This window comes from Populus alba, chromosome 8, assembly GCF_005239225.2.
Source record: "Populus alba chromosome 8, ASM523922v2, whole genome shotgun sequence".
Classification (NCBI taxonomy): Eukaryota; Viridiplantae; Streptophyta; class Magnoliopsida; order Malpighiales; family Salicaceae; genus Populus; species Populus alba.
In genome coordinates, this window is record NC_133291.1 from 12,582,704 (window position 1) to 12,595,108 (window position 12,405).

At 36.6% G+C, this 12,405-nt stretch overlaps 2 protein-coding genes and 1 non-coding gene across 4 annotated transcripts; 1 reads left to right on the forward strand and 2 right to left on the reverse strand.

The window, feature by feature from the left end:
- Positions 1-2,698: 2,698 nt before the first annotated feature.
- TRNAV-AAC (transfer RNA valine (anticodon AAC)) lies at positions 2,699-2,772 on the reverse strand. Its single transcript has one exon. It is a non-coding gene; the product is annotated as a tRNA-Val (tRNA).
- A 134-nt stretch (positions 2,773-2,906) lies between these two features.
- On the forward strand, positions 2,907-3,952 carry LOC118053503 (uncharacterized). Its single transcript, XM_035064791.2, has 3 exons — positions 2,907-3,245; positions 3,460-3,548; positions 3,641-3,952. Exons 1-3 carry the CDS (start codon positions 3,216-3,218, stop codon positions 3,798-3,800), a joined length of 279 nt encoding a protein of 92 aa, XP_034920682.1. The 5' UTR covers positions 2,907-3,215; the 3' UTR covers positions 3,801-3,952.
- Positions 3,953-4,344: 392 nt separating this feature from the next.
- LOC118054082 (putative ABC transporter C family member 15) lies at positions 4,345-11,520 on the reverse strand. 2 transcript variants are annotated; one of them, XM_073411188.1, is made up of 10 exons: positions 10,459-11,520; positions 8,947-10,376; positions 8,750-8,836; positions 8,051-8,626; positions 7,784-7,948; positions 7,183-7,477; positions 6,150-6,670; positions 6,012-6,075; positions 5,664-5,903; positions 4,345-5,250 (listed from the first exon to the last, which is right to left on the reverse strand). In XM_073411188.1, exons 1-10 carry the CDS (start codon positions 11,321-11,323, stop codon positions 5,147-5,149), a joined length of 4,347 nt encoding a protein of 1,448 aa, XP_073267289.1. In that variant the 5' UTR covers positions 11,324-11,520; the 3' UTR covers positions 4,345-5,146. The 2 variants fall into 2 exon arrangements, with proteins under 2 accessions (XP_073267289.1, XP_034921420.1); XM_035065529.2 differs by having other exon boundaries at positions 8,051-8,653.
- Positions 11,521-12,405: the final 885 nt, after the last annotated feature.

Here is a 12,405-nt window from a genome sequence, read left to right on the forward strand (position 1 = left end):
TTTCATGAGCCTCAGCTTGCGTAGTGACTGGGTAAACAAGCTGGAATTTACTACTCCCTCCTGCCATGGCACGAGTTTCCATGCTTTTCTACCGTTACTCTGTAGCATGATTCGGAGGACAATCTCGGTGATTCCAAAAAAAATATTTGTTGACTATTTTTTACGTCCAGAGAAAAATTACTTTATCTATCGACACGTGTTAGATAAATCAATAAAGCGGGTTTGATTATTTTTTAATGATAGCGTGGTTATTTTTTAAATAATTTTTTAAATTAAAATATATGTTATAAATATTTTTTAATTATTTTTGATATTAGCATATTAAAATAATTTAAAAATACTAAAAATATATTAATTTAAAATTAATAAAAAATTTAAATTTTTTAAAACACAGAAATTAATGATAAATAAGTAATGAAATAATAAATATCGACTTCATGCAAGAATTGAATTCTTATTATCATTTAATACATAATTAAATATAAAAAAATTAAATCCTATAAAAAAAATATAAAATATTTAACAAGTAAATACAACAATCCATAATATTCTAAAATCTAAAGTGTTTATAAATATATTTTTTAGTGGTTGTATTGTGTGTTAATTACATGTTTTAGTAAAATAATATATTCTTCATTGTTTAGGAACTTGTAGCTTTATATAGAGAGCCTGAAATCTGCAAAGCAATCTTTTTTAGTAAGAGTTTGGAATCATCGCATGATAAAATCATTAATCTTTAAGTAAGTGGTTACAATAAATGAAAAAATAGGTATTTATTCTTGAGAACAAAAGTATTTGTTCTTAGTTTTGATACAATAAATGCTATAAAATTAAAAATATATTTTTATTGAGAATAAAAATTATAAACTCTTTACCTATGTGATTTTAGGAGTATTTATACTTTTCAAATAATGTAAAAAAGATATTTCTTAAGGGTTTAAGAGGTCTTTCTACCCTTATAACACTTATTGTGATAAATATATGTGACATTAACATTAATATGCATTGACATATCCCTAATATTAATTTTAATAGAGGATTAGATATTCATAACATTAATATCAATGGGGGAAAACAGACAAATATCTCTGGCATTAGCATTTTATATTAAATTCATAAAAATAAGTAAATGGAGCTTTATCGTCTAACATGGAGCCTATAATGATTTCCAAGTCTTTATCCCTTCGTACTTGGCGCAAAGCTAAGCCTCTGAGCAACGAGTATGATAGCGAATCAAACCCTTACTCATTTAAGCTTAGCACATGGTTGAGTTCAAGAACAGATCTATGTCCAATTGGCTTGCTACGTAGCCAGACCTCAAGTTGGCAAATCAAGAAGATTATTGGAACCTTACTTGATTAGGTTTGGCGCTCAACCAAGCCTAAATGAGATGAGTTTACTAAATCGCTAGACATATGTCCAATTATACTCAGCGCGCAACCACACACAAGGATGCTAAGTGTGATAACTTACTAGCCCTACACCCACTTAAGCTTGGTATGGTGCCAATGCACAAGAATGGTTAGTATGGCAACTTGCCAGATCTTTGTCCACTTGGACTCGACAGGCACTCAGACGTAAGAGCATTACGTTTGACAACTCGTTAGGTTTATTCTCTCTTGTGGTCCTCTCGTGGCTATATTTAATAGCAATGGTCTTGAAAATAAATTAGACTCATGTCATCTCAACTTGATATTACGTAACATCTAAGGATGTAGGGTATCAACATAAACCCCACCTAGGATAAATGAGCTATAAACATGTATTATAAATGAGTTATAAACATGTATTTGAACCTTATAATAAATAACTTAGGTTTAAAATTTATTTTTCATTATGAGATAAATTTTGAGTCATTCAGACCAATAACTTAAGAAATACACTCAACTATAAATAAAAAATCACACGCACACATACGCTCTCTGAGCTCACACACACGGGGTATATTTCTTATTTTTGTCCTCATTATTGAAACATTGCAATAAGTTCAAATCAAATATTTTTTTTCCCACCTTTTTTATATATATATTTTTTTCCAAAATGACTCATAAATTTTATTTCAGAAATTAAACAATAAGCTACCAATTTTTCAAGAGAAAGTTGAAAATTATCCAATAAAAAGAATTATTTCATTATTCTGCTAAACAAAGACTTGAAATTCTTTTAAACATTTACGAATTGATCGATTCAAAAAGCGATATAATTCTTGGTAGTTGATGGTCCACCTTATAGTGTGTTTGTTTTTGCTTTTGTGGTTGAGGTTGTGGTTGGGTACAACCCATTTATGAACAAACCTCAACCACAAAAAGCTATTTTTTCTTGTTTTTTCTTGTTTTTTAATGGGTTCCACACCTAAACCTCAACCTTCACCTCAAATACAAACACACACTTAGGATTATATCTTGAACTCAAGTTATATTCTATTTGAGGTACAAAGCTAAGATCAACTCAAAAGATCCTAAATTTTTAAAAACTAAACTTTTTAAGGCTTTTTTTGACACATAAACAATTCTTCAGAACAAGAAGAATAGTCAGCACAATGTTTTTTTTTTTTGCTCCGTTTATTTAAAATTGTGTTTATAAAAAAAATATTTTTTTAATATTTTTTATGTAAGAAATCATTTTTATAAAATAAAAATATATTATTTTGAGACTCCTAAATACCTTTAAGTTAAAAAATTAAAAATAAAATGAACTTTGGCGTCGCCCGGGTTCGAACCGGAGACCTTCAGTGTGTTAGACTGACGTGATAACCAACTACACCACGACACCACTTTTGTTATGTTTGGAGATACCATTTACTTATTATTAATTAAATATGCCGGTATGAAAGCAAATCGAGAAGGGTGCGGCGTTCTTGGTCAGCGAGGAGTGAATGGAGAGAATATTCGGGGAGACAGAGAGGCGGTGCATGTGGACTTGAAACGCCAGGCTATGAAGTAAAGGAAAAGAGAAGGCAAGTAATTTCTTTAATGGCAGGTGGGTTTTTGCTGATCAACATTGACCTGTCCCTTTTCCTTTTCCTTTCCTCTCACCTCACGCACTTTATTCCATCTCTTGAATTTTAGGCCGTTTCTCTCAAACACAAAAATCTCTTAATATCACAAATAACTTCCCTTTCAGACTCTCCTATTGTTGTTTTATCCTTCTCTCGAAGCTTAACTATCTTGGAGAAGAGGGGTTCTCTTTTTGTCATCTCCTGCCGTCACTCTACCATGGCTTCCTCGAGATGGATTAGGCCTGAGGTATGCTTTCCAACCGTAACATTGCAGTCATGTTTCTATTCTACTCTACTCTTTAATTAATTTTGATCATCAGAAATAATAAATAAAAAGAAGACACTAAAACGTTCCATATGAAATGAAAACTCTTGCACTTGATTTTATTCATTACATTTTTTAAGGTCTGAGGGTTTTTAGATAAAGATCCATCGATTTTCTTTTGATGAACATGTAATAGGTGTTTCCACTCTTCGCATCTGTTGGCGTGGCAGTTGGGATTTGTGCGATGCAACTTGTGAGGAATATATGCACCAACCCTGAAGTGAGGTAATGCTGGTTGGATGTTGATGAATCTCAGGAATTATTGAGTGTGTGGTTTTGCTGATTATATTGTATATTGAAATGAATCGGTGGCTCAGGGTAACCAAAGAGAACAGGGCTGCAGGAGTGCTCGACAACTTTAAGGAGGGTGAGAACTATGCAGAACATGGTCTGAGGAAGTTTGTCCGAAACAAAACCCCCCAGATCATGCCATCTATCAACGGTTTCTTCTCAGACCCAGATCTTCCAACTAACTAAAACCGTTGGCATCTTTCTCGTCCGAGATTTGAAGAAAGAAGAGCGATGCAAATATTATTTGTTTCCTCTTCGTTTTACTACAGATTTTTTATGTGATACTTTTTTTTACTATCATTAAAACATTATTGAATAATTACTATTGTTCATCTTCAGATTTCTTTTCTTCTGAATTAATAATTTTAGCTTTATTCTTTCGTATACTTCTAGTTCTTGTGCGATAATTGATTCTCGATTTCGATTACTGATTGTTAGTCTTAGTCCAGTACAAGATTTAACACTTGTTTCTACGGGGTTTAAAATCCTTTCACCTGCTGAGAGCAAATTTGCCTAGCTGATCCAGAAAGATGCTGGTGTGGGTTGATGATAGCCACTGTATCAATTCGTTCTCCGCATACATGTATTTTTCATAATCTCTCATTGTCTGAAATTGTTACACCAGCTTGCTAAGAAGATTGCCAATGAGGATCGATATCCTCCACCTCCAAATTTAATTACACCAAGTACTACTGAATCCCGTTCTCATAGATTAAACAAACAGGCTATAAGAAGAGAAGTGGAAATTACTGATACAAATTTCTTGAAACAGAAATCATGCCATGATGAACAACCCGATGACTTTTGGTGTTGCTTTTCAGCATTGCATCCTCAATTACTTTCAGGAAAAAACACGGCTCTTAATTTATTTTTAATTTACATGAATAATATGTGCTTAGAGGACAGAGGTTTCCAGTTTATTCTTCTGCCTCTGCACTTGGGACATGATCCGCTTCATGCTCTCTGCTGAAAGCCTGTGATGAATATATCTTTGTTCATGGCTAGCATTCCAAACGCTCAGAAGGCGTGCTTGGAAGTCTTGGATCATGATTGATTTGAGCAGCCATGGAAATGCCCTGTATGAGATGAGAGCAACAAATCAAACAAGGAAATAAACGGAAATTCAAAGATCAGCAAATCTGCACTCGAATTTGAAGTGAAAGGAGTGGGAATGTGCTTCAGTGATCTTCGAAACTTCTGTTAATTTCCGCTGCTGAAGCTTTCACTCTATCTTTTCGTTGAAAAATCCCTTCAAACTTCTGTTTGGAACAAGTGTCTTTTGTAGCTAGAGAGCAAGTATCTTTTCAACTTTAGGATTCCATGATCTAATTTCTCATTATGGTAGAGGTTTCCGTGGTTCTTCAGACCTTTGCCCACTTCTCCAGCTAGAACTTCTCAGGGTTCGATTGCCATGTTAATTGATCGTATAGTATCCCCCAACGAAATATATGACCGGGCTCTAACCTGTGGCTGAGGACAAAAACACTGAGGTGCTTAATCTCCACTGCTTTCAAGATAGATCCTTACGGTAGTTACTCTTGGATTGATCTCCTCAAGAATTCTATGACCAACTTCGAAAATGAAGAAGAGTTGTCCTTGAGCAACTTCACTGGGGAATCATACTCTACAACCTTGCCTATATTAATCAAGAAATTGGCAGAAATATAGTCAAATGATTTAAGGAATATAAAAGAAGTACATGCTGCCTATTGATGATTTGCTATGCTACTTTATGTCATCTAAATTCTAATGTTAATGATGGAGTTTGTGGAAATAGAGCATCTTGGTATTCTTATTTCCGTTTTTCCTTTTCATTCCTGACAGACACTGTAATCTTCTCTCAGCATGTAATATTTCGTTATTGCGTTTCGAGGCCAAAATCAAGAAAATAATTGCTCTCGAGTTTTCAGATCCATGTGTTTCCCATTTAATAGAATTAGAAGGCCATTAAACTGTAGACATGGTAGCAAACACCTTAAACTCTTGGAAGTGAGTTTAATCTATTGCTAGAGGCACAGGAATTTATAATGTTGGAAAAGTTCGCCTTACCATCTTCCAGAACCAAAATCAAGTCATTGTCAATGACAGTGGGTATTCGATGTGCCACAGTGATGACTGTGCATCTACTTGTTTCTTCTCGTATCGTGCCTTGAATGATATTATCTGTTTCTATATCAATGGAAGCTGTGGCTTCATCTAACACCAAAATTCTCCTCTTCTTTAGCAGCACCCTAGCCAGGCAAACAAGCTGCCTTTGTCCAACACTCCAGTTTTCTCCATCTTCAGAAACTGATCCATTCCCAGATTCCAGCATTCAGTACCCAAGAAATTGAATATAAAAAACTGAAAATGAAAGAAAAACGACTAAAAGGTTCGTTACATGAATGGTATATGTACCTGGTGCATCAAGAAGTCTTTTGTCTCGTTTCACTATATCTGCAAGGCGGCATTTGTTGAGAACCTGTAAAGGCAAATTGGCTGAGTGAACAACGTATATTGAAATCCTATTTCAGTGAGAAAGAGTTTTGATTCTACCTCCCAGATTTCTTGATCTGAATGTTTCTCCAAAGGATCCAAATTAGTTCTTACGGTTCCTTGAAACAATGTGGGATCCTGAGGAATTATACCAAGCCTGGACCTCAAGTCCTGCAAACCTATCTTGGAAATATCCAGTCCATCAATAAGAATCTGTCCTCCTGAGGGCTCGATCACTCGAAAGAGAGCTTGAATCAGAGTAGACTTTCCGCTTCCTGTCCTGCCCACAACACCGATTTTCTTTCCTCCAGGGAAGGTGCAAGTTATCCCTTTGAGAACCTTTGGGAGAGAAGGACTATATTGAACATCAAGGCCTATAAGTTCAACTCTTCCATCCACTGGCCATTCAGGCTTCGGCCGACAATCTTCAATCACTAGAGGAGCTTCACTAGGTATGTTAGTGAATTGTAGAATTCTTTCAACTGAAATCATTTTGTTTTCAACGTTGCATAAGTTCCATATAACCCAAGCCTGAAGAACACTCAAGTTCAGACCATAGGTAGCTGCGAGCCCTGCCAAGCCTGAGATCCATTCAACCATCCATTAAACTAAAAGAATAAAATTGTTTACGTTTCAGCTTCTATGAAAGAACTGGAAATGAGTGAAAGTTGTAAATATGCTTCTACTGGTCTATATTTCCATGTTCTATCAACAATCAACCACAACTATGCTTAGGGATTATTACAACAGTAAGCAATTGATCACAAGCAATAGCATCGTCTTTGATTTGTTTTCTTGTTTTCACTTCTCAGTGAAAAATAAATATACTACAGATGGTTGATTCAAATATGTGCTACTAGACAAATTTCATTATTCCATTTCTTCTCTTCTCTGAAGCTTCCTTAATAGAATCTAGTAGGTGAAGTTAGTTCTGTTTTCAAGTTTTGTCAGTATCTGCCCTTCCATCATTTACTAGACATGGCACTATTTGTGATATTCATTTACAAAGTTCCAAATATTCATGGTTGCGCATTGGTGTGCATAGTTTCTCGTGATGTTGGATCACTAAAGATGTGAGATAAGAGGAGCTCACTGGGATCAATGGCTGACTTAGGAAGGTTGACCAAGATGATCAGAACAAGAAAGAACCCAAGGTTGAAGAGAAAGTTGATCCGAATGCACAGCCATTCCATGGTGCCTGAGTTGTGAAAGACAATGCGAGAATAATCATCAATTATGCTAAGGCTTCTCATCAGAAAGCGTTCTTCTTGATTGAAACAGCGAATTGTCGCTGCTCCTGTTATAGATTCTGAAAAATGATGCAAGATAGGAGCCTTTCTGATTCCAACCATCCTGGCTAATTCTCTAGCAGTTGAAATATAATAAGCCTGCAGAAAATTTTGATTAAGCACCTCAATGTTTAGATATGAGTTGAATGGGATGAATCATCTAAGGTCTGGACTAAAAATATTCGTGCATTTTCTCGTTGGCCGGTGCGGCATAAATGATAAGGAACTGTTCTTGTATTTAAGTGGATTTTGGCTATGGAGATCACCCAAATAAGAAATTAATGCAAATTATATTTATGTTTCTCCACATGATACTGCCAAGCTGCCAAATATCTCTTCATGGGGATGATATGGTTTAATTTAATGAAAAAATGATAAGAAGTTGAAGCAGAATTTTCGCTTTACCTGATACCAGATGGAGATTCCTAGTATGACAAGAAAGATAGGGAAGACCTGCCAAGCCACCTGAGACATAAGGATAACGATGCATAACAGCTGAATTAGGGCAAACGCCAATCCAGCCAATCTGTAGGGGATGTCTGTATCTACTGTGCTTTGATCTGTAGACGACTGCTAGCACAAAAACACAAGAAAAATGTTTTTTTCTCGGAAGCATGTAAAGATGGTGGACAAAGCAAAGAGTATTGAACTTGGAATAAAAAAAACACTAACCCTGCTGAGGATCCTACTTGAAGGTGTAGCATCAAAGAATGAGATAGTAGCTCGAAAAATAGACGAGATCATTCCATGGAAAAGACGCTGAGCAGTCTCAACAGCAATTGTTGCCAGCAAAACTGCTCTTCCCAATATAAAGATGGAGCTTCCAGCAGACAACAAGACGAACACGCCAATCAGCTTCTCTCTGGTGACGTTGTGACTCTTCTCTGTCGCCCATGCAATCCAATAATTGCTTCCCATCTGTAGTCCCTGGAAAAGGACTTGACACAGAAGGATGATTGGAACAAGGGCTCCTTTGTAAGCTGAAGTAATGAAGGTTGAATAAACGCTCCATTTCACTCTGCCAGTTTCAGATGCTTCCTCTTGCGTTTTCCTTGAAAATCTATCAGTACCAGTTGGCCCTTCAAATTTTTCTTCTGTGACTTCATTTTTATTTAACTGAGATGATCCACCTGTTAATGGGTTATCTTCTTGGGGTGGATTCACTTGGTTTAATGATCTTCTATGGGCAGCCATTTGTCTAACAAGTTCACCAGTGGGATCTGCAATCAAATCTTCATATTTTCCTGACTGGACAATCACACCATCTTTCATCACCTATAAATACACATTTAAAAGTAATGGATAAAGAAGCTTGAGATGGCTAAATTCTTGATATATTTGAATATCTGATTGAAGTTTCAGGTTATGTACCAGAACAAGGTCTGCAGCATCTAAAAATTCCAGTTGATGGGTAGCATATATAACAGTCTTCTGAGACAAGAGTTGCATGAGACATTTCTGCACAAAAATATTCCAAATATGAAGAAAACAAGATGGGAATACCGACAAGGAAGTAAAGTTGCACGAGAGATAAATAAAAAGCAGAAAAATATTAGGAAGATCCTTGCCTTGAACAGATGTGTTCCAGTATGTGCATCTACAGCGCTAAAAGGATCGTCTAGGATATAAACATCTGAATTGCTATAGACAGCTCTTGCAAGTTGAATTCTCTGCTTTTGTCCTCCACTCAAATTCATCCCTCTCTCTCCCACCACTGTCAAATCTCCATCAGCCCATATCCCAATATCCTGGTTCAAAGCACACCCTTCCAAAACATCCTCGTAGATTTCCTTACTCATATCCTTGCCGAACAACACGTTGTCTCTCACAGTTCCTGTTTGAATCCATGCGCTCTGGGGAACATAAGCTTTTGTTCCATGAACCTTGACTCCTGCCCCAGAAATCATGGGAATCTCTCCAAGTATGCTGCAGAGTAGGCTTGATTTTCCAGACCCAACTGATCCACAAACTGCAACCTTGTAACCCTTCATTATTTTCATGTTTTTGGTAATTTTGATGATAGGTTTCGTTGAGTTTTGATCAATTGTTTCCCAGGCATATTCTCCACACTTCATTTCGATAGTAATGTCTGATGCTTGAGGAGTTTGGTAAGGAATCTGCTTCTTTTGATCATCCTCACTTAGAAAATCTTGGATGCGATCAATCGAGACCTTAGTTTGAGCAATCATGGAAATAAGCTCCGGCAGGTTGTAGATGGGCTCTTGCAGAATTCGGAATGTTGCAAGAGCTGAGAGGACTGTCCCTGTTGTTAAAGGCGTTTTCAATAAAATACAGACACTGAAAGTGACAACAGAAACTAGTGTTGGTGAAGCCCAAAACAGAAAGGCTATTGCTGAACTAGTATAGAGGTATTTCCTCAGCCAGTTTCTCTCAGTCTCTCTAAGTTGAAGAAGCTTCTTCAAAAATGTTGGTTCCCATGAATACAGTTTTAAGACTCTCATGCTTTTGAGAGTCTCTGAAGTTGCTTTGATTCTTGAGTCCTTAGATTCCATGATCCTGGAGTGGAGCCTTTCTTGCTTACTGGCCAAAGGAGTGTTGCTCACCATCACCAGAATTGTGGAAGAGAGAGCAGCAATTGAGGGGGCAGCACCAAGGTTTATATACAGGATAACAAGGGCTAAAAACACCTGGAATGGTAGCAGCCAAACCCCATGGATGTTCCAACAGAAGTCACCTATTCTCTCTACATCAACATTAATCATATTTATAATTTTGCCATTGCTTGATCTTGCAAACTTCACTGACAAAGATTTCTTGTAAACCAGTACTGAGAGAGCTGCCCTTACTCGTATGCCAATACGCTGAGTACCAAAGTACCATTGCCGCTGAGTTACGGACTCAACTGTCTTTGAGAAAAAGAAGATGAATGCAAGAACCAACCCATGGATGTGGCCTGAATCATCATGATTCTCCGACAAAAAATTAACAAAGTTGGTGATCAAAAGAGGACCCGTATAGGAGGCAATTGTGTTTACTCCTGCAGAAGATGAACAGAATTAAGCACCTCAAACCTTTTAAACAGAATCTATAGATTGATGCAAGATTAAGCAAAGAGATACCTGCGAAAACTCCATTTATAGTCAGGGATTTCCAAACAGCATATGCTATGGCTTTTGGCAAATTCAAAGTCTCTTTTTTATTTTTTCCAAACGAATCTTCAAGCAATGAGGAAGCATACTTTGCTGTTTCTGATGCAGGAATTGGAGGAACATGAGATAGCTCAAGTTTTTCTATCCTTCCGCTACTAAACAGCGGGTTTAGCCATTTAAAAGTAAGTTTGCTCCAAATTCCAGCATTCCCATAACAAGTTGAATCTTTGAACAAACTCTCATGCTTTTCTTGGAGCAATGGGGTTTCAAGGTCATCATGTGTCTTGGTACTACAACTGAATGTTACAGCATTGAAACAAAGCAGTACTAACAGTGGAAAGGAAGCAAAATCAGCAATATTAGCTTCAGGCCAGGGATAAGGTAATTCTATGGAACTGAAACGGGTAATCAAATGAATGGAAACAGAGAGTGAATCAAAAATGCAGTAAAAGACCCACCAAAGAATAATGACCAAGGGCAACCTGTTGTCTTCTCTAAGAGTTCTGTTTTTGGAATAGCAAGCAACTAGAGTAGCTAAAATCCAGGTTATAGATAAGAAAACAGATTTAGAAGTGATAATTCTTAGTTCCCAATACTCATAAAATCCAAAACCAAGGTACAAGATCGAGATTATGACGTTAGGAAGAACAGTGAATGCAGTAAACAGCACTGTAAATTGTTTCACTGCTTCGAGTTCTCTGCAGCGTAAATCACCACCACCTCTCCTTCGTTTCAAGATGTTTATCAGCAACCATGCCACTAACAGCAAAGAAAATGCTGCATAGACAATCTCTACAGAAATCTCCATTCTAGTCCCCGGCTCAAAAATCCACATTTCAACTAAATTCTCACCCAAACTAAATCAAAGACAAAAGCTGAAAAAAGGCAGCCCAGAAAGAAAACGACCACAGAGAGTCTAGGCAATGTTTAAGACCTGCAAAGACATCCTGCTCTGTGTTATCGATAAAAACAATGACAACCCAGTTGGGACACGAAGACAGAGACAACAAAACAACAGAAATGATACTAAAAATCTCCTCTCCGAAATTAGAAGGAAGAAATGGACCCGTTTCTTTAAGTCTCGAAAAAAAGCAACCCTGCCTGCCAAAGCATGTAAGAAGCACGTGTACCTTTAAGGGTGGTGATGACTTGGGTGGAAGGAGTCAAGTGGTGTCAGATATGGTGGCGGGTCTTAAGATTCGTGAAAATAAACATTAAAAAAAAAAAAAAAGTCACAATCATGGCATCATTACAATCTTTGTCTAGGGAATATGTCTTGATCATAAACTTAATAGGACCAGAACAACAATGTGGCCAGAATCTAAATACTCTCTGCTCTGTTTCATTAAAAATTTCTAGATAATTCGCTTTCATTAAGACAGACAATTATTTATTCATTTTCTTAAGTGTCAGGAATCAGGATCTCTTAAATTACGTTGCCATTTGAAGGACATAAGTTTTGTTTCTCCCTGCTTCCTTTAAACGTAATTCTTTAATCCCACCATAGAATAATCTACTTGACGATAAGATTCCTGAATTTCATTTTTCGTTTTGCCGATGTGATGACAGGTGTGGTTTACGCAGACATAAAAGCACTACCAGTTTTCTTTCTTTTTATATATATATATTTCCCATTACAAATATGTTATTTTTTCAATCATTTTATTCGTGATGGCGGAGTATCAAGAGTGTTTTTTCAACAGCAATATCCACTCGAGAAGATTTTTTCCTTCTTTTTTATGGTTTTTTTTTTATTTTTACATGGCTTTTTTTTGCGAGTTTATGGCAGCCCTTCACGCAAACAACAATGATAAGCACCAGTCAACCATCACGGTTCTTGTCCTATCTGAGTAAGGAAGCATATCCAGATCATCAGAATTTGTCCAGTCCACTCATGTTGATTAAATTAGTCGTCTG

Coding starts and splice junctions, on each gene's coding strand:
- LOC118053503 (XM_035064791.2), top strand. CDS start 3,216: ATGGCTTCCTCGAGATGGATTAGGCCTGAG. Junction 3,246..3,459: donor CGAGATGGATTAGGCCTGAG/GTATGCTTTCCA, acceptor AACATGTAATAG/GTGTTTCCACTCTTCGCATC. Junction 3,549..3,640: donor TGCACCAACCCTGAAGTGAG/GTAATGCTGGTT, acceptor TCGGTGGCTCAG/GGTAACCAAAGAGAACAGGG.
- LOC118054082 (XM_035065529.2), bottom strand. CDS start 11,323: ATGTGGATTTTTGAGCCGGGGACTAGAATGGAGATTTCTGTAGAGATT. Junction 7,478..7,783: donor GAATCTCCATCTGGTATCAG/GTAAAGCGAAAA, acceptor AATTTTCTGCAG/GCTTATTATATTTCAACTGC. Junction 5,904..6,011: donor AAGACTTCTTGATGCACCAG/GTACATATACCA, acceptor GGAATGGATCAG/TTTCTGAAGATGGAGAAAAC.